Here is a 20,807-nt window from a genome sequence, read left to right as displayed (position 1 = left end):
AGGCTTTGGTGCATCTGTGAATATCACTTAAGGTAAAGCATGGATAGCCCTGTATGGGGGAAGCCAACTCAGTCACACCCTTCTTTCATGTATTCAGTTACTTTTCTGATGGAGTAGAGGTGGAGTGCTGTCAGAAGGGGAAAAAAACCCACCTGTTGTAGCAACATCCCAACAGCTGTATTAGAGAAGCTGCATGTGAACTGGAGTCCGCTGAAAGCATTGCAGACAAAGGCTCTGTGCTTGGCTGTGGGCAGCAAATTTGGCACACACATGCTATACTTAGACTTGTACCTATAGCCAAGGTTTTGCAAATGTAGGTCAGGCATCATTGAATCAAAAGCCCTTTCCGCCTGCAGTCTGAGATGCTGCTTAGAGGGGTAAGAATCATTCAAGCTGCGGGGTTTTTTTGGCACTGAGGCTGTTGCTTTCTGACAACTGACCCCATGCAGACACAGCAAGCTTGCAGTGAGCCTCGGCTGGGGCATGCAGCAGAAAGCAGGTGCCAGGCAGACATGGGGACTGGAGGTGATCTGCAGCCCGGGTTTCTGTGCAACCAAGCCATGAGGCTGCCTGCAAACCAGTACTGGGGTGCGGAGACCTGTAAGCACTGTGTGAGATCTTAGATTGGGAAACATTGTACTGACACATGCTGTGAGAATTAGCAGCCTGTCCTATGTGTCTGATGCTGAGAAGATTTTTTTTTTTTTCCTTCCCCCTGGTGGCTGAAGGTTTGATGGCTGAGGCTTTGCCTGGAAAGAAGTAGCATCCTTGATAAAGCTCTTGTGACCAGAGAAAGGGGAACATGCTTCCCTCTTTCACCAAAATTCCCCATTTCACCCTCAGTGATTTGTCTTGGAGGGGCAGAGTGTGTAAAGGCCTGTGGGTGCCCTTTGGGAGAAAGGGGGGTGGGTGGGGAAAATGCTATTGGTTTTGGCTCTGGTGCTTTTAAGCAAATGTCAGTACTGATGAGTGTCATGTATCCTGTGTATGAGCTTTCTGGCCATAACTAGGTAACAGGAGACCAGCTAAAGTACACCAAGTAAAACACAACTAAAGTGGTGTGGCAGCGGCTGTTCATCTGCTTCAAAGTCTGACAAGTTAACTGAGCTGTTGGAGCGTGCTTCATTTTGAAAGCCCTGTTCCAGTGTGGTCGTACTTTAACTGTGGCAACTTTCATTGCTTTCCAGTTATGTTCTTTTATCACTTTATCTTCAGCAGAGACGGCTGTCTTGCACAAGTGTGTGTGGATTATCCTGCACTTGAGCACAGGCTGATCTACTGCTCCAATTCTTATGCTACTATAGTAGGATTTTAAACTGGGATCTTCCCTAGCATCACTGCTTCTAAATGATTAATTTTCTTTTCCTCTTGCTGCCCAAAAGCAAGAATAATGTGACCCGTGACAGAGGAGATCATGGTATTCAGCTCCCAGCAGTTTTTATTCCTCCTGCTGCTGTAGCTGATTTCTCCTATGTGCAGAAGCCTGTGGTAGCAATCCTAAATCCACTGAGTGTTTGCTGTGTGCAGGAATGTCTAAAATGGTGTCTCTTAAAAACTTCTGCTAGTATATAGGCATGTGAGTTAGGAAGACTTTTATCCTATGTGTGCTAAAAATCACCTGCCTTAAGCTGCTGACCCCTTTTTCCCCTTGTGTCTCACACGTGATGAGGTGTGCGCTGCAGTTGGCAGATGGCTGGGGAGCAAACAGGTCCACAGAAACATGCAACAAAATCATGTTGCATCGTTGCTAACCAGCTTGTGCCAAGACTTGGATTTTCTTTTGCCTGTCACTACCCTGCCTACACTGGCTTCCCCGTCACCCCTTGGCTTGGCTGTTTTGTGACCTACCTCCTGCAACAATCTTGGGAGACCTTTTTTCCCCTCCTTTCTCTCAGCTTTCTCCAGTTGATTAGTCTAATAGGTATCAGCCATGGCACATTGTTGAATTCATATATAGACACAATGCTGTGCTAGAGATTTGTTTGCTTAATTACAGAAATAGTTTTATTTCTGCTGTAGCGTGCCTGGTTTTCATTTTGCTGCTGAGGCTGGTGCTTCTTTTAGCCTCCTTTCCTTGGCTCTGCTCAAAGATATTTTTTTTGTCCTGTTGAATTAGAGCAGATGTCCCCAAGCTGGGACATTATAAAGACTCAAATAGACCGAAGAAGGAAGAAGTAGTTTAAATGTGTCACTTGTGCACCACAGGCTGTTTGTTATCACTTAGATACTTCAACCCTTAACGCTTATGTATAATGCAGTGCTGCTTGGCTCCCTGCACTGGCATACTCTGCATTTCCTACATGGGGACAGGTCTCATCTCTGTGATGTTAGCACCATGCGTGGCAAAAGCCTGCTCTGGGTGCCCAGGCAGGCCAAATGGGGTACAAAGAGACAAACAACTTCTTCCTCACCAGGCCCAAACATGGTATGGAGCAGCGAAATGCTCCACTTGCAGAAAGCTTGTGGGGTTGGGGCTGTACCTCCTTGACTTGATGCTTTGATCATGTCTGAGCAGTGGGGCATGAGGGCATAGCCCATAGCTGCTTGCTCAAAGGCAGAAAGTCTCAGTACAACTGGTGTCAGACAGAGTATGCACATGGATTTCAAGTGTTGACCTGAATCCAGGCTAGTTTTCAGAAATTAATAGGTTAAAGCATAGCATAAATTTGTTAAGCTCTTGCGGGGATTTAGAATTTCCCAGTGTGATCCCCCTGGCACCAAGGGACAAAGGAGATAAAGATATTAGAGCCCAAGTTTTCAGCACAAGCCTTCTCTTAAGTACTGATTCAAAATACAGCTTTACTTGTCAAGCTGCGAAATGCCAAGTATATCTACATGTCTCAAACTTATTTGTTTGGAGGACAAGACAAATACTACCAATTAAAAAGCTCCACATTAGTTTTCATCCTTACTCAGGTTTACTGAAAGGTTCTTGGATTTAATACTGTTTATGGCAACATTTTAATGTTACCAGGAAAGAAGAGCTTTTGGCCAGGTCTCTTCATAGAGCAGAAATTTACACAAGGGTTATAAGGCTCATTGGGGCTAATCCCCACTAGCATTATACATCATCTGACAGTTGCCAAGGAGACAAGGATAATCTCAGTGAGACAAGATATGTGAGAAGGGTATTTATGGACATTTGCCTAACGATGCTGGTGGAATGCACCAAAAAGTGATTGAGTGCCTTTGAAGTACTGCCTCTTCTGTGGTGAATATGGGAGGCTGTTGGTACACAAGCAAAAAAATTCCCTGTGATATTAAAGCAGCAGCAACTTGGCCATGATGTTTCCAATTTTTCCTGCGGTGGCCTCATCCACTGTTGCACAAAGGGCAGACAAGGCTTTTGCGGTGTTGCGAGATGGCTGCCCATCTGTCTGCACTCTGCGGCATCAGCAGACTGTGTAAGTATAAACAAGCCGTTTTGGTCTGTGGTGCTGACACAGGCTTAATGAAAACTGTCTGCTTCACGTGCTTGAAATACTAGCAGGTGCCTCATGCAAATGTCTTGTATGCTAAGTGATGTGAGGGGAAGGAAGAGTGGAGGGGGTGTATATGTATATATAGGCATAGATGTGTATGTGCTTTGGCAATGGTTTTCCAGCATAACCAGCTGTTTTCTCCTTCCCTGTCCCCAGGGTGAGCCCAGTTGCACCATGGCCAGCTGGCTCTGGGTGTTTCTGTCACATTTCCTGAGCTGTGGGAAGGGTTAACATCACAGGCTACTTATGTGGGTCTGAACAGGCATTTTGGTCAATTAGGCCATTTTCCCTGACCTGGGGTGGCTTATAGCTCTGCTCAGGGAGATTAAAAGAAGCAGGAGAGCTAAAATCTTCATTTGAACAAGTTCATGCTTGGAAAGGCTTCTGCATCATCTGTTTCACAGCAAAATATTTTCTTGGCAGTGTGCTCCCTGGCCATGAGAAGGGGCAGAGATTGATGGAGGAGGCCTGTGCCTGGGACCAGGAGTGCTAAAGCTGTGTGGTCTGGAACTGTCCCACACTGGGCAAGTCGTCCCTTCCTGTGTTGAGGTGAGGCAGTGACCTGTAATGAAGGGAGAAAGGCTGCCTGTCTCCTTCCCTCTCCCCCAACTTGACCTTCTTAGTCTGTGGTACTGTCTCCTGATGGAAGATTATGAATGATGAGAAGATGGAAGGAATTTCCCAAGTTTTGAAAGCCTGATGCAAATGACTCCTTTGAAAGGAAGGAGCTGCTGAGAGCCAGCCTGCAGCTGCTGGGCTGTGTCTCATGGTGCCAGAGTTAATCTCGGTAAGCAGCTCTGAGATACTGGGTTGGATAATGCTTGGAATGGAGGAGGCCTCTTGAAATTAAGTAAATCAACCTGTTAATCCTCTGTAGGTGGGTTTTGAAGAGTTGTTTTAGATTGTACAAATCAGTGGCTACAATCTCAGTAGAGGTTTCTGCAGTGGCACCTGCCCCCCCTCTAAGGGGTTCAATGTAAAATGGTGCTTGGCCTGTCTATTCCAGCCAGCCAAGAAAATTGCTTGTGAGCAATGTTTCTGCCTGCCTCCAGTTCTGCTCTTAAATGGCACCATTCTCTATTTGCTTGTTTTGGGGTCTGTGTCCAGCATGGGCTCCATGTGAAGGCAGGGTGCTGCCCAGGAGATCTTGAGGTGCCTGTGTTTACTTAGCTTTAAAAGCACCAGTGATATGCAATTGCATCTGGCAGGAAAAAAAAAAATGCCATTCCCAAGTGTGTATGATCCTTTTCACCTCTCCCTCTGGGCTTATTCCTCCATACCATGAAAACAAGCCAGATGAGCCTGAGCAGGTTGAATAGTGGCTTTTTGGGCTGTCTTGCCTTGACTGAGATGAATGGGGTAGCTCAGCAGATCTGGGGGTAGCAGTTTCTTGCAGCAGAGGTTGGTAAAGCAGCCCAAGACTGGGAGACCCCTCTTTGTCTGCAGCTCTGCAGGGTGAGGGCCTGTGCCCATGGCACCAGTGCTTCAGGCACAGAAAGGCCCCCAGGAAGAGGTAGTATTAATGACATCATCAATTTCATAAGCATTTGCCTTGAGCTCTTAAAGCTTTGAATATTTATTAGTTAATCTTCACTAAGATGTCTGGTCCCTTGTGCTAAGGTGGAGAGGGAAATAAACAGTAAGAAGCACAACATTTAGGAAGAATTTGTGCACAGAGTGAAGTACAACATCCAGTAAAGCCTAGGGAAATAAATCTCGCTGGAACAGAGGCAAAAACCACAGAAATAATTTGAGTTAGCAAATCCCTTTGCAACTTCATAGCTGATCAATAGATGTTATTTGGACAAATATCAGACTGCTAAAGTCTACAAACAATCTCTTTTGAACAAACACGGTCATTTTGGGCTTTCTCATTTGGCTTCATCTAAACAGAAATCTGCTGGAAAGTGTGACTCCCTCAGTACCTGAGTCTGTTCAAGAGCTCAAGTTCAAGCAAAGTTTGGAAACTGCCGCTGAATAGTCCCCTGTTTACATTTGTTTTCACCCTTCAGTTACTTTATGCCCATATAGAGTGAAAATGCAAGTCTGTTCCAAAGCCTTAGAGATCACTTATTTCTTGTGAGTATTCCTTCAGGCTTCTCTGCCTCTTTCTTTCAATATTCATAAATAGCAAGAAGACTTGACCTGATGTTATTGAAAGTCTTGCCTGCATAAAAGATAGAGAAACCTCAGAAGGCCTCTTTCAGACTTAACTTTGCCTAGTTCTTCTCATGCCAAGGCAAAAATTGGCCAGCCCTCCCTGGCTGGTGACTACTTGGCCATTTGCTAAAAAGCTTCCTTTGATGGAGACCTTGTAGAATCTCTGGTCCATTTGTTCTCCTACTTGGGTAACCTTACAGCTAGGATATTTCCCTTCATGTCCAGTCTAATTCTTATTCTGCAACTTATACACATTGTCCTCTATGTAAGGGATATGGAGAATAAAGTTTAAACTCTATTAAGGAGTAATGTCTGGACTACTAGCTTTTTCTTGGGGTGGTACACTTACAGTATGGGACATAGCTCACTAAATTCCTAATACATGCTTTAAAAAAACCCCAAACAACCCAATTCATCCCCATTCTGTATGATTGGGAGAAAAGCTCAAACTCTTGTGTAGTCTGCCTAAGTGGAGAGGAGATTTTTTTCTTTACTAGGGTCTTGTTTGTCACCTTACACTGACAATTATTGCCTAGTCTCTCAGTGCCTCAGTTTTCTGGTGTTGCAATAAAATCGATGCAAAACACTTGCTAACCAAGTAAAGAAACAAAGGACAACTCTTCAAGTAATTCTCCAAAAGGTCCCCTTCTGTTAAAATTTGTGGGTGTTTATTTGGTCCTGAAACATTTCACCTGCAAAAGCTACTGGGATTATGGACCTCTTCTGTAAGTATAGGCCCTTCCCTCTAGCAAGTCTTAAGGTTTGTATCTGCCTCCTGGTCCTGGTGTGAGCGACAAAACTGCTGGTGTGTACTTGAGTTGCAGAAGATGTCAGTTTTCCTTGATCTGAGCTTGTAGGCAACCAAATACAAGAGTGCTTTGTTCAAAAAATAAACATGAACAACCTATGCTAAATAGTTGCCAAATGGAATAGCTTTCTAAGAGCACCCCTGTTACTATAAAACTGCCAAGTCTGGAAGTGGATTCAGGAACAGACTTCCAAGGATGTAGAGAACAAGGGAATCAGAAGGCTAAATTTTCCCCTCTTGGTGTACTGAAAGCGGAGGCCAAACTAACCCCAGAGGAACTGAGGGATAACATGGTCTCACATCAGCTTAAGGAACAAACTTGCAGAGACAACTACCAGCCTGAGGCCAGTGATAACTTAAGCCTCAACTGATTTTTGAGATGTATCCAGGAGGGGAGAAAGACTGAGGGACAAAAGGGAAGGGAGAAGCAATAAAGACAAAATACAATAGATTTCTTTTTTTTTTTTTTTTTAGGTCAGATGAACTGCAGAGTGGAACTAGTAAATGATATTTAAAGGGCAAATTCAAGTGAGCTGGATGCTTTAGGCACCCATATATCCCCAGATCTTGTAACTGTTCTGTTATAGCTCTACATTTATTACAGATCTGCATTACTGTGCTAATCTTGGTAGAATCATAACCCAGCTGAAACTATCAAAGTAATTCTTCCTTATAAAGGTGTTCTTTATATGCTTCAGCATTAGAACCTTCCAGGGAAGAATAGTTAGGAGATGGTGAAAACAGTTAATGGAAATGTTCCCAACACTTCTGATCTTGGCAGTCCCCTCCCCACCCCCCCGACCCTAGACACTGATGGGGTCTTGTCCATGAAGGAAATCTGGTGCAAATCTCTGCAGCTACAGAACTGAGCTTTTACAGGATACCTAACAAAAATATTGTCAACCTGTATCTCTTCCAAATGAAATGCTCTCTTGGCCTACTTATGAGCAGCCTATTACCCCAGTCACTCTGTCATGCAGGTCACTTGATTTATGTCCTAATCTGTCAGTTGTTTCCTGTTGTACTCTCGCCTCTAGACTGCTGCTTGTTACCATCTATGGTGGCATTTCCCATCCCCATGGGTGGTACTGCCAAGCATAAGCCAGCCCTGTATTGCATTGCAGCATCCATCATTAAGTCAGCAAGAGAGTCTTTCTCATCCTGTTCTCAAAATAAACTGGGCTTTGCTAAATGCCATTCTAAACAAAATGTTGATTAAGCTCTAGGTTGTTTTGCAAGGGGCCTTTATGATTTCATGGGTAATCAGAGCACCTAATACAGCTGGCAAAAAAAGTCAGTATAGAAGACCTCCCTCTTGAGCTATTGTCTACTAAATTGCATTTAGAAAAAGCAATCCTGCTTGGAAAAAAAAAAGGAATTTAAAGACTTTCATTATAAGGTATGCAAACTTTATAACCCAGAATGGCTCTTTAAAGATCAAATGCTTTTAATTGGGTTTTTCTTATGTAGATATTTGCAAAGCCTTCAGTCATGTTTAGCTCTGGTTCTAGCTGGTAATGCAGTGGCTGGATGCAAACACCTTCTGTGTCCTACTTTCTAGATTCTCCTGGAGGAAGTGTTTACAGCAAGTGTGAATAAGCAGAAATATTTTGAAAAAATCTCTTCTGCCCACATGGTCCTACCTCTGAGCTACTGCATAATAAAACCATTCCTATAAACATAAAGACCTGGACCCAAACAGAATAGCCACTTGAAGTTTTTTGTGCAGTGCAAGAGGGGAGGAAGGGACTCATCAGATTTTTATCTCCTCATCCCGGAACAACTTCAGCTTCAGTTTCACATTGGATTCCTGCTTTCAGATGTTCACAGCTTAGTGATGCTGCTAATGTCTCAAAGCAGAAGCCTTGCAGAAACCTTCAAAATCTCTTCCAGAACCACTTTCTAGAGGTGAAAGCTGGGCTGGGAGCTGGGTTCAGCTGAAGTGCGGGGAAGAGCAGCGTAAGGCTGACTACTAGGTGCTTAACACTTAAGTATGTTTGTCCTAGGCAGTGCTCTGGACACTCATTCCCTGCTGATGTGCTGCCCAGGGTGTGGGGGGCAGGGAGTCTGGGCTCTGGGGGTGCCTCATGGGGCCAGTCTCTGTTGCTCCATTCAAGCACCCCAAGCCTCTGAGGATGTGAGATGTGCCATACGCAGAGTGGAGGTTAAGTGGCTCTGGCAGATAATAATTTCTGTTGCACTGTGCTCCCCGAGCTGGACTTAGAGTGGGAGATGCATTGTGCCAAACCCTGGTGGAGTCACCCTTGTGTGGGCTGACCGACCTGCTCATAAGGGGCTCTTTTTACCAAGGAAATAAAATGTTTACCTTTCCCCTAGCAGGCTCAAAAGCTCATTGTGGGTGGTGTGGACAACTTAGGCTGGGAGATCTCCAGGGTGATTTTGGGGAAAAAACTGCCAGTGAACGGGGAAGGAAAGGCACCCGGGGGGTCATGAAGTGGCGGATGCCAGGGACACATCCCGGCAGCGAGCTGAGCCCACGGGGGTGGCAGACAGGCCTCTGCCACCCACCCACCCGCCTGCCTGCCTCGGACGTCACAAGTGCGTCTCCCTGCGTGTCCGCTGACTGTCACGGCATTACAAGCAGAGAAATCACACCTGGTTGCTACACCAATGTCACCAGCTGGGACCGTGGTGTGCTGTCACCTAGCAACCAGCAAGGGGTCCCTGGGGATGGCAGGGTCCCTGCTCCACTGCCCCACGGAGGATGAGGGTCCCACCCAGCCCCTGGGACCAATCGATGCTATCCTTTTTCCCATGAGCAGCTATTTATGTGATTCTGCTGCCTTAATAGTAACATGATCTTTTTGCCTTTATAGTAATTTTTTAACCCTTTCCATATGGAGGGCTTTGCACTGTGGTTCAGTAGCAGTGTGTACCCCTGTTTTATTCTGTGTACTGCTTTCTGCCCATTCCCTCAGTGCTCACTGGTACTTAAAGCAAAGGATACAAGGGTAAAAATCTTGCATGAAATGGGTGGGTGCAAAATCTTTGGGCAAACTCTGTAGGGATGCCCCCCTCATCTTTGCTGAAATTACTTCTTCGGTGTTTGCTGCATTTATGCCTTAGTGTCCAGATGGCCCTGTTCCAGTTGGCTCCTGAAGCTCTGGGTGCCCTAAAATGGGGTTAATGGGTGCTGCAGGCTTGGCCAGACTTTCAGCAGAGGATTGAGCCTTTCTTCCTGCCTGTCTCCCTTCCTCCAGATGGATGGTGGGTGAGTGCCACTCAGCAGTGGCCTCAAGAAGTTTCTTCATTACCTTCTAGGGCACTGAATAATTTCATTGAAGGACTTTGCAGGCGAGAACACGCAGCTGCCGTCACGTCCTATATTTACAGCTTTAGCATAGAAAGCCTCGGCACTCCAGTCCTGATGTGGCATGAAGCTGAATTATTAACAAGTGCACTCTGCTAGGGGAGAAGTAGCTGGTGACAAGGAGCCTTCCCTGCATGTGCGCTTATCAGTATTCACTGGGTGATCAGGGATCTGGTTATGTGGTGCTGGGATCTGCTGATGCTCCAGAGGTGCGGGTAGTTGGAGGGTGCTTGATGTGGTTAATGAGAGGTTTGCTGGCTTCAGTGTTTGGCTCTGTCTTGTGCTGATATCTGCTTTCCTCTCGCCTCACCATGTGCAACATAAGTGTGCCTTATGCCAGGCACAAAGCAATGCTGGAAGGGCTGTCTGCCTACCCCCAAGGAGTGAGCAGCCCTACCTAAGCTGCCATGAAAAGCAGGTACTTGAGCCCCTTCAACAGGAAGGAATGCTGCCTTTTCTCGTGCAATCTCCCCCCTTCATTGAATTTAGAGTGCTCAGAGGTGATGCAGATCAAGATTTGCTATGCAGGACTCCATGCGCTACTGAGTAGATTAGTACGGAGTTCCTTACAGTAAGCTACTCCGTACTGAATAGGTCCAGTAAACCCTTTGAGCCACAGCAAAAAGTAGAGTTTTTTTGTGAAAAATAATTCAGTGTAGTGACTGATTTGCACCTTGAAATGTGGGGCTAGTCAAAGCAACTCTTCTTGAGCCTAGGTCCACTCAGGATCCTCTTCTGTTTAAAAATAAAACCCCTGAAGCAGTACTTAAATTCAGCCTGACTTACTTGCCTCTGTGCTAAGTAAGCATGGAGTTTCCCAATATACCCTGCTGGGCTTTTGGAGACAACTTAATAAACAAGAAACATAAGGAGGCTTGTATTAAGCATCTGTACAGATAAAATAAGAAATTAAAGACAAGCTAGCTCCTAGTGTAATGGCTACAGATCTCTAGCATGGCAAAAGCAGTGAATCTTGCCCAGCACTCTTGTTCCAGTAACTTTTTAAAATGATTAGTCTGGATTTCTTAAAACGAACATTGTTCCTATGCTGATATACCCAACAAACAACCATTCAGAAAAATCTCTTCAAATCAATAATTGACAACGGAGCTGCCTCTCTTGTAAGTGTGTTGTTGACCACAAAAGGATGTATTTAAAGTAAAAGTGATTTGGAAAGGGTAATATAATATGGTCAGCTAATTTTTGAATGAAAACATGTTTCTCTCAAATCAAAACCAGGCAGTGCCTGCCAGTCCTCTGAAGCTACGCCGCATGTTGCAGCGTGAAGTTAGAAACAAAACTCTTTCAATTGAAATATTTCTGAAAGGAAGGGTTTGTGGCTAGCAAATAAAAGCTCCTTTGGAGACTTGTGGGCTGGCTGATCATTTTCTTGCTGTACCAGAGGGATTGGCTGAAACACCTCATTCTTTGTAGCAGTATGTTGGCACTAGATGCTGAGCGAATATAAGAACTTGGTGATTGAGGGCCCCTCTGAGGGATGCCGTGGCAGCCGAGCACTCCTTTGGAAACACAAAGAGCTATTTCAGCGGTGTGAGATGATACGCTTCTTCCTGCCACTGAAAACAGATTTTCAGTGCAAAAACTACCTGAGCTTGACATTGTGAAATTACTTCCTTGTGCTCTATGTACCATACAAGAAGCCTAACTGAATTGGGAAGGATATATCCTCGCCCAAGCTACATGCAGCAAACAGTTACAGGAGCCCAGAGCTTGGTAGCAGGAAATGTGTGGGAAAGCCATCTGGTGAAGCCACCTAGAAACAGTGTGAAAGTCTTTTTTCATTCACTTCCTGACAAAGTAGTAATGTTGCCTCATTATAGGAAGAGGGCTGCTTGTTATTATTATCTGCATTAGTAGTTCCTAGAAGCCCAAAGGTGGGGACAGGACTCTTGCTGTGTTAGGTGCTGTGGGCACATGTAAGAGGAGACCTTTCCCTATACCCACTCCCTCCAAATTTTATAACATAAAAGGACAGAAAGCATAGGAATTTTTTTTCCAAATGGCAAACTGAAACAGATGGGAGAGACTGAAGGAGATGGAAGCAGAACACGTGATCAAGCCTTGACTTTCTCGGCAAAACTGTACTTTGACTCCTATACTTTATCTTTGAGCATTTATGGTGAGTGGTATGTACCTTGGCATACTCCTCGCAGTGTGCTCTGCAGTTCTCCTGGGTAAAATCAGCATTTAGCTTGGTGTGGGCACACTGCTGAGAGTTACTACATGCTTTGCTGTGCTGAGGCAGGGGAAGGGAAATCAAATCAAAATGCAGACAGGATTTTAATCATCACTTAGCAAATTAAAAAATAAGGTTACTGTGGAGTTCTTAAACTCGATCTTTGGCATCTGAATCATGTCTTTCACTATGAGTTCCCAGTCCAGCCCACCTAATTTCCCCATGGTTTAATATTGTTATGGCCCTGGGCAGTACCTCCGTTCTGCAAAAAGCACAGAACCACACCAAAGGCTGTATTTCAAGAGGAGGCAAAGTTCCTTATAGCCTACTTACTATTATTGGATATGTAAAGTTCTCCTATATAATCATCTCATCTGAAGACCTCAAATCACTTTACAGACCTTATTTTAGCCTCTTGGCAACTCTGAGGCAAGACAGTTATCCCCATTTTTAGAGACTGAACAGACTTAAAATCCCTATCTTTGAGTTTTCCTTATCAGTCTTTGCAAGAATTGAGGATGGACTTTTTCAGTCCCATGCTTTAATTGCAAGAAGAGCTTTCTAGGTCCCTTTGCTATCCTTGTGTGGGTGTGTGGGACTGTGTGCTTGGTTGGTTAGCATTTGTGTCAGGTTTAGATGAAAAAAATATGTGCTTGGGTTGGCCTTTCATCTCTGGGGAAGGCAGGGTTAAAAAAATGTGCTAAAGCTTAATTAGTTGGTGAAAGAATATCATAGCAGCAGGAAGGAGGAGGGGTAGGATGAAGGAGATAGTGGATGATGCCCTGCTTTGAGGTAAAGGGGCTGAAGCCCAGGGATTCCATAAGGAGCAAGCAGGACCATGTGGGCTCGTAGCTCATGAGGCCGAGACTGTCATTTGACATATAGAGCCTAGTGCCAAGGGAATACCTTCCCCAGAAGAGAGACACTCAAGTATTGTGAAATTGGGCCACGAGGTGTTAATTGCTAAAAACTGTAGAAATTCAAATTTAAAAGCTAATACCTACTAGTGTAGAATGACTTGTACCAGAGAGCAACCTGTATTTCTGCCCTGTGAGTGAAGCCTCTAATAGGGTATACAGTGTCAGATGGGGCAGAGCTGACACTCTGAATAAGGCTTTCATTGCCTTATCCCAGACTTCTCATAACCCTCTCATCCCAGACAACCCACTGTGGCACAAAATGCAGGTGCGAAACACAGAACCAGGAACGCAAGGAGGATACCAGCAACACCTCAAAGTTCACAGCAGCTCTAACAGCACTTCTTTGTAGGGTTTTTCCTCTCCCAGTGCTCAGTTCATGATCCCTGGCAAAACTCCAGCCTATGGCAATACGGTTGTAGGCAAGCACATCCATGCAGCTATATTTGTCTTTTTTATTTATTGAAAGTCTAAGTAGTTAACAGGAGCCAGAACTATGTGGGTGCAGGGTTTAAGTACTACCATTGCCTCAAGGATTACATGCATAACCTCTTCAGAATTAGAGATCAGACAAATAAGGCTGCGATTGCGCTATGGAGCAGCAAATGTGGAATACTAAGCACCCAGTAATCAAGTGCTAATATAACGCTGAGATTTTAAAAAGCCTCAACTAAAGCCCTGGGTGAATGACAACAGACCACTCCCAACTGTGTTTCAATTTGCCCAGATCCTCATGACTCTAGGAAGACTGTTTACACCCTTGCTATATCCACTTCTATATTTGACTTACTACCAAGTTTTGTCCAGGTGACAAACTCAATGAGCACCGAATTGTGCCTCAGCAAACGTTAGCTGTCTCTATCAGTCTGCCTTGTCTGCGTTGGAGAACAACAGTCCTCTTCTCCAAGCTGGGAGCAGGGCTGGGCTGGAACAGGGAGGGCAGCACCAAGACTCAACTTTTTCCCAGAATGTTGCAACTCTGAAGTGGGTGGATGAAGACTATTTCTGGCAGTAATAGGGAGTTGAGGGAACAAAACCCATGCATGGACATTGCATGCTGGTAGACCTAACTTGGTGGTTCCTTTGCACAAGGTTTAGCTGAACGGCTATCTCAGCATCTGGGCTGCGAGAGGCTCCTGTAGCATGAGTGTCACGTCAGGATAATCCCATGCGGTTTAAAGCCCAAAGCAAGCTGTCTGGTTTTCCTCTCCTAGACTGATCTTTCAGTTTGTGCTTACGCTGGGACCATAACAAATATTACATTTTCCAGTCAGTGATGGAAATCATGCATACACAGAAAATCATTAAGGGTCACCGAATCTGATGGGAGCAAAGTTCTTAGCCCTGGGTAAGAAACCTGACAAAATACAGGAGCTCTGCAAGGGCTTGGGTGGAATCTTTCATCCGTGTTGTATGTGAAATATGCTCTGTTCAGATAATAGGTGAAAGATCTTCACTAGCTCTTCTAGGGAGATATTGCTTTAAAAAGATGGATAACCTTAGCAGTGTTCCTGAGTTAAGGAAGTTGGGTTTTTTTTGTTTTGTGGTTTTGTTTTGTTTTTTAAAGCCCGTTAAAACAAATCCACAGACTAAGTGGCTTTTTTGGTATGTGACAAGAAAATCTGTAGCAGAATGAGGAATGATTTCCTCAAGTGTCCGTACAGTGTTATACCCAAGACCTGCTCTTCTCACCTCCAGAGGCACAAGAAAACTGCATAGTCAGATCGAGTAAAGACAAGTGAAGAGACCTGTACACTTGGCCCATTTCAGAGTCGTCTGGTCCTAGTGTTTTAGTCGAGGTGGACCCTCCCTTAGGCAATCCCTGTGTCAGCCCCAGAGTCTCAGCCCTGACAGAATCTAGTCTGAAATGTGTTCTTACAACATTAGATGGGCTTCTTCCACGCGAGTCTGTGGTGTGTGTTTTTGTTCTATGCTATTTTGGGGATAAGCAACTGGTGAGAAGAAAAAGCTTTCATCTGGTGGATTAACTGTGTTCTCAGGCATTAAAATTATGGTTTGTACTAACTGTCCAGTGGGGAGAAAAAAACCAGGGTTCTTAATTCTAGAAGACAGGTTAACTTCTGGGGGAGAAGGCAGAAACTGTTAAGTCTTTTGCTGTCAGAAAGAAACCCATGCTTGGAAGTGTTTGGTCAATCAGGCTGATTTGTAGCAGCCCCACTATAAATCCTCTTTCATTCAGAAGCAAGTTAAGCTCTCTTCTGAAACATGCCATTCCAAGGAATTTCAGTAAGTTCTCACACATCTGACCATGGCAAAGTTATCTGTAGGGACACACCATCTTAGAATGACATGGTATGTTCAATTCTACAACATTATAGCCGATGTATGTCAAAAAAGGGAGGCCAGCAAAAAGCCTTTCACCTTGCTGTCACAGATTAGCCTTTTTCTTGCGTGCTACATTTGTTCAGCTTATTTGTAAATTAGAAACAGATTTTCTAAATCAGTTTTGGATTAAAAAAACAGTTGCGAGACATCTATGCAGTAAATGACCACTCAACCCAGAAACATAACTTCTTTGCCAGTGAAATGCAGTACTCCTTAAAGGTGTAAAATTCAGTTTAAAGACAGCATGTTTTATAGGGACATCTATGTAATCTGACCAGATGCAGAACCATTTTTTTTTCCTTAAAGAGGAAGCTTTCCCACTTATTTGCCTGAAAGTTGGTTCATAGCAGAGCTGCAAGCCTTTCCCGTGACAAAGGCGGCTGGGTGCCTGCCCTCACCATGCTGCAGTGACTCACCCTGCTGAGCTGGTCCAGGAGTCTTTGGTTCTGTTCGGAGAGTTCCTGGACGGCCCGTGTCTTCTCGCGGTCAGCTTCACGCAGGTGAACCTGCTGCCTCTCCAGCTCGTCCTGCAGCTGTTTCACATCACTTTCCAGTTCAGACACCCTTCCTTCCCATTCTCCTTCTTTGTTCTCAAATCGCCTCCTTAGTTCATGTTTCTCTTGTTCTAGGTGCTAGATAACAGGGGGGAGATGAGGTTAGGAAGGGAGGAAAAAAGTGAACACTGCCTTCTTTTCTTCCTCTATGCTTAGGGCTGAAACCTTTTGTGCAGGAAAGAGAATGGTACTAGAGCATGACAATGCCATGGAGGTGGCAATCCCATGTCAGGGCAGGTCACTGGCACTAAACTTGCTTTCCATTTTCAGCAATTGGCCTGTCCTTGGCCTCTGGAGATCAGCACATTGAATTTTTACTGAAACAACTGCCAAAAGAGTAAAGCAGGCCACATGTCAATAGGCAGAATATATAGTTCAGGCAGGCCAATTGATTTAGCAGAGCCTAGCTTTACTCCAAAGCAATATTTCAGTGGGCAGTGGCATAATTCTTTTAAAAATTGCCTTTATAGTCAAAACTACACAAACTGTATCCTTACTGCTGGTGAGGAATCTAGATGAGGCATCTTTCTTGTCATATGGGGCTTATGAACAAGAGTTGAATCATCTACCCATTTGCTCCTTCTATTCCTGACCTAATTAGTTGTCTGGTAGTTTGATAGTGCACAGTAACTCTATTGTTTGATGCAGTCCGCTCTGGAATGGCAATGGATGCAATGAAGTAGTTTCTATAGACGTTCCATACATGCATATTCTGGGTTGCAGGTTTTTCAGAAACCACTCTCAGTTCTGGAGACTCTGCTCTGCTTAAGACTGGCTGGAAAACGAGGGACAGCACAAACCTGGTGGAACTTTTGCATGTTTTACAGGCTCAGTTAAATGAGGGCTTCACTGGAACAGAGCTGCAAATCAGGTCAAAACAGATTTATGTTGTGCCCATTTGAAAGAATCCCTGCTCTGAAACCCTGAGCTTGAATTTCCCCTGGTGACCGAAGCCATGTGCATACTTGCAGAACAGTCACAAATTGGGGACATGGGCATGTCCCAAGATTAGCAGGGAAACCTGAAGAGCAGGAGCCCTCTCCTTGTTCATTGTCTTCTATCCCCCAGAATAACCTGCTGCTACTCTATCAGATTCACCAGCCTTTTAGGAATGCATCTTAGCAAAGAGCGGAAATCCACTGGGCCCAGCACTGGCAGTGCCTGCCCATTTTTCCCAGGGTATCATCCCCCAGTGAGCAATCCTCATGCCACTTATGATAGGAGGGGAAAATAAACCTGCTAGGAGGAAAAGAAAATTGCACTGCATTTATGTGAAGTGGCTTTTTATTGCTTTTTAGAAACACAGGCTGTGAGGTGGCTGTTTCCCCTGGGTGCCTACTGCTGATGACACACAGCCTCCCTTGCAGCATCTCTGCCACCTTCCCAAGCAGGTCTGAATGTCAAAGCTCTCCACTTGTCCAGCAGCCCTCTAGCCTGCGTTATCACTAATCTTCCACCTCTTGCTCTGCAGAAGATGCACGTTTTCTCTTTCTTGATCTTATCTCCAAATCCTTTCCTATGCTCCTTCCAGCGCAGCGTAGCAGCACCCTGCTTGTGTCCTTCCAAATCCTTCTGCAAATTTAGGACTTTCTGGAAAACTCTCAAATGTAAGGGAAGGCTGATTAAAAACACTGGTCCAAAGCAAAAGTATTTCCCTGTGTTTCAGACACTAAAAGAGTAAGCACCCCTTGCAAATGAGAGTGCTATGTATTATTACAATTATTTTTAATGCAATAGGCAGGCATGAGATCCCAGCACCAGGCCCATGACAACCATTGCAAAAAAATCTTGTTTGTAGCCTGAGTGTGGCTGGAGCAGCCACAATTTCACTTTTAGCAGCACACTGAAAAATGCTGTCTTTTATAGCTCTGTCTCATTCACTGCTAGGCAACGTTTAGAAAGATCCAGGGCCTTCTCTAAATGGAAGATGAAACTTCAGCCTACTGAGGAGCAGCACTGCAGCCAAAGTTCCCCAGACATACTCAAATGTGATTTAGAAGCCACAGATAAGCCTTGTCAGTCATTTAAAAACCACTTTAGTCCTTTGCTGCAGAAGAAAATCCACACTATATACAGCTCCAATAAATGGCCATCACACAGGTTGGAGTTAGAGGGTGGCAAAGAATATCAAGTTTATTCTGTTGTGATGGAGAAACCAGAACAGTGCAGTGGGGCACAGAGAGGCTGTTGCAAAGAGGGAGGATAAACCAGACTGGACATGCTGACCAATTCCTCCTGCCTCTTCCTCTCCCAGCAGCTGTCTCCCCTCACCTGCCCTCACCCCAGCACCTGCATGGCTGCAGACCTGGATAGGGTTTTTTTTGCATGTAGTGATGACAGGGCAAACTGCTGTCCTCATTAGGGGAGTTTCTTGTTTTCCAAGTCTCTCTCCATCCACCCACTGCTCACTGATTTTTACACAGAACTGCTTTCTAAAAGATGTTTTCTTCTGCAAACAGCTTCTCTTCAACTTAACTGAGCTGGGCTGGTCCTCATTTAAAGACATGAGAGCAAGGGGGAGTTTCCCAGCTTGGACACGGCAAGCTTCTCTGTGTCAGAGGAATGGAGGTATTAGCTGTTTTAATCCCTTACAGAGGATAAAACTGACTAGGATCACATATCAGAATTTATTACAGGACTTCAATTCCATGATTAGAAATTAATTTGAATTCAGGCTGTGAAGTGAAAGAGTTGCCAGAGTAGGTGTATGGTAGGAATGCTGCACTTCAGTAATGAACCCACAAAACTAGCACATATTTAGTCTTGAGGCAAAGCACCAGAGGAGCATGCCAGCACATTGGCTGCTGGGAAATGGAGAGGCTTCACTGAGCTCTTGTAACCAACTTTGAACTGTTAACCGGGAGAAAATCTCTCCTAAATGCTACTTAAACATCACTGTATCAAATGCAATTGCCACCAAGGATCTCACCTGAGACTTTGCTTTTGGTCATCATCAGAAAGTTCTTAGCACAGGGAAGGAGGTAACAGATGTGGGTCCTTCCTCCCTGCTCCTCCAAAATTGAAAAGTTTATTGTGAAATTTTGTTCACTTCAGTGGCAACGGGAGGAGGCCAACATTTAATCGGCAGAGGCTAGGATTACCAGGCTCGTGTTGTAGAAGATTAATGTTCAGGTTTGATTTTTTGTGTGAAGTATCACCGTCTTAGATCTGCCAAACGCAGTGGAAAAAATCTGACCCTTAAGTAGATAACAATAACTCCTATCAGATGGGTAGCCTGAAAAATAGCAGTCTGTTATTCAACTGGAAAGTTAGAGCAGTAGTAATGGGATGAAAAGATGTAAACAATTGGTTGTGTTTACCATCCCTTCATTCACCTTCTGAATGGGCCCATAAGAGCAGAGGTAAACATTTGGGGGATGTTATTTAAAGTACTATGAAGTCACAGTTTTTCCTCTCTCCTTTTCATCTTTACATTTTGCAAACAGCAAGTGGTATTTGAGACTCCTGAACTCCCTAACAGGCAGCTCAGCAAGTACCTAAACTTGTGCATTTTTCCTTTCACAGAAGGAAAGGTTCTACTCCAACTCATCAGGAAAAAAACGTCAGCACGCCTCATACGTCTGTTCTTGCTTAAAGATCAACCTGAAAATATTTGCTCTGGCAAATTTTAATACTCTGGGAAATTCTAATCTGATAAAGAGTGCCACTAAACAACAATTAGAGCAAATGTCACCTTCGCTATTGTTTCTATCAGAATAGTAAATGCAGAGAGACTTCCCTGCAAAGAGCAAGGGATCAGCTAGGGTAAAGTGCTAAGTTTAATAATAAAGAGGAATTTTGTCAGGAGAACAAAGGCCATACAGTAATTTTACAAATCCTCTTGAACATGAGAGATGTCTGTGAGGAAGTAACACAGGAATATGCAGGACTGTGCAGAAAGAACTGGTCTAGGGCTGTGACTTGAAATTTGAATGTTAATCCAGCACTGTTCAAACTCTGTCCAGAAAGGTGAGAGAGGCTTTTTCTCAGCCTTCTAAGCAGTATTACTTGCTGGGAGAATTAAAATTTTAAGAGTATCCTCTGAGAAGAAGAGTGGGGGTAAGAGTGGCTCTCTTACATAGTTGTGCAAGAGAGTTGTTCCAAAAAAAGCTGCCTGCACAAGTCTTTTTCTTTGTAATAGCTCTATTTCATCCTTAAAAATCAATAGATAGCTCAATCCACTGAGGTCCTGGCAAACAGCTCTCTCCAGATACCTGTAGGTATTTTTCAGAGCAACCAGCTAACAGAGATGTATCATTAGGGCTTATCTCCTGCCATGCCTAACGCCTTAGCTGCAAGAGCTTAAGCGTAAGGGTTACATATGCTGTGTAGCTCAGTACCTGCTGTACAAATTTAACTTCCGAGGCATTTCCGTTAAGAGATGAGCCAAGCACAGTGCACATCTCCTTGCCCAGGTGGTACCCGGGTCCTGGGGCAGAACGGCCCCCCCAGGAGCCTCTCGAAGCGAGGTGCTGCAGCCCGTCCCCGGGCCGATACGGCAGCTCGCAGGCGGGGAGCGGGGAGAACAGCAGATTTGCCTCCCCCAGGCCTAAGAGGGTTTTCTTAGACCCCTTTCTTCCCGATCACGGCCACAGGGAGTTCCGTGGGCTGCCCGGCAGGGCCCGTGCCTGCCTGCCGCCCCCGGCATTTGGCGGGGAAGGGGCCGCTTTTCGCGGGGACACGCCGCGGGGCTCCCGGGGACCGCGGCCCTGAAGCGGGGGCCCTTGCGGAGCGCTGCGGGCCGGGAGGGAGGGAGGGAGGAGGGCGGCGGGGCCTCACCTCCAGCTTGTCGGTGAGCTCCTTGTGCATCCTCTCGTACTGGCGGCTCATGTCCTGGTTGCGCTCCAGCAGCGCCTTGCCCAGCCGCGCCGCCAGCACCAGGTCCTTCTCCTTCTGCCGGATCAGCGAAAGCAGCTCGGGGTCGCGGGCGGCGGCGGCGGGCGGCGGCTCCGGCGGTTCCCCGGCGGCGGCCAGCAGCGCCAACTCCTCCTCCAGGGCCAGCTCCAGGGCGG

At 45.3% G+C, this 20,807-nt stretch overlaps 1 protein-coding gene across 1 annotated transcript in view; it reads right to left on the bottom strand.

Annotated features, from left to right (window-relative positions):
- CCDC64 (coiled-coil domain containing 64) overlaps positions 1-20,807 on the bottom strand; it is a 64,447-nt gene that overhangs the window by 26,691 nt on the left and 16,949 nt on the right. The window contains exons 2-3 of the mRNA XM_010575655.1: positions 20,575-20,796; positions 15,658-15,873 (exon numbers count right to left, since the gene is read on the bottom strand). Of these exons, the coding sequence (XP_010573957.1) occupies positions 15,658-15,873; positions 20,575-20,796 (438 nt within the window). The remainder of the gene's footprint in view (positions 1-15,657; positions 15,874-20,574; positions 20,797-20,807) is intronic.

This window comes from Haliaeetus leucocephalus, unplaced genomic scaffold (genome assembly GCF_000737465.1).
Source record: "Haliaeetus leucocephalus isolate CR32 unplaced genomic scaffold, Haliaeetus_leucocephalus-4.0 Scaffold13, whole genome shotgun sequence".
NCBI classification, from domain to species: Eukaryota; Metazoa; Chordata; class Aves; order Accipitriformes; family Accipitridae; genus Haliaeetus; species Haliaeetus leucocephalus.
Note: the sequence above shows the minus strand (reverse complement) of the source record. Positions and strands in the feature narration are given on the sequence as shown.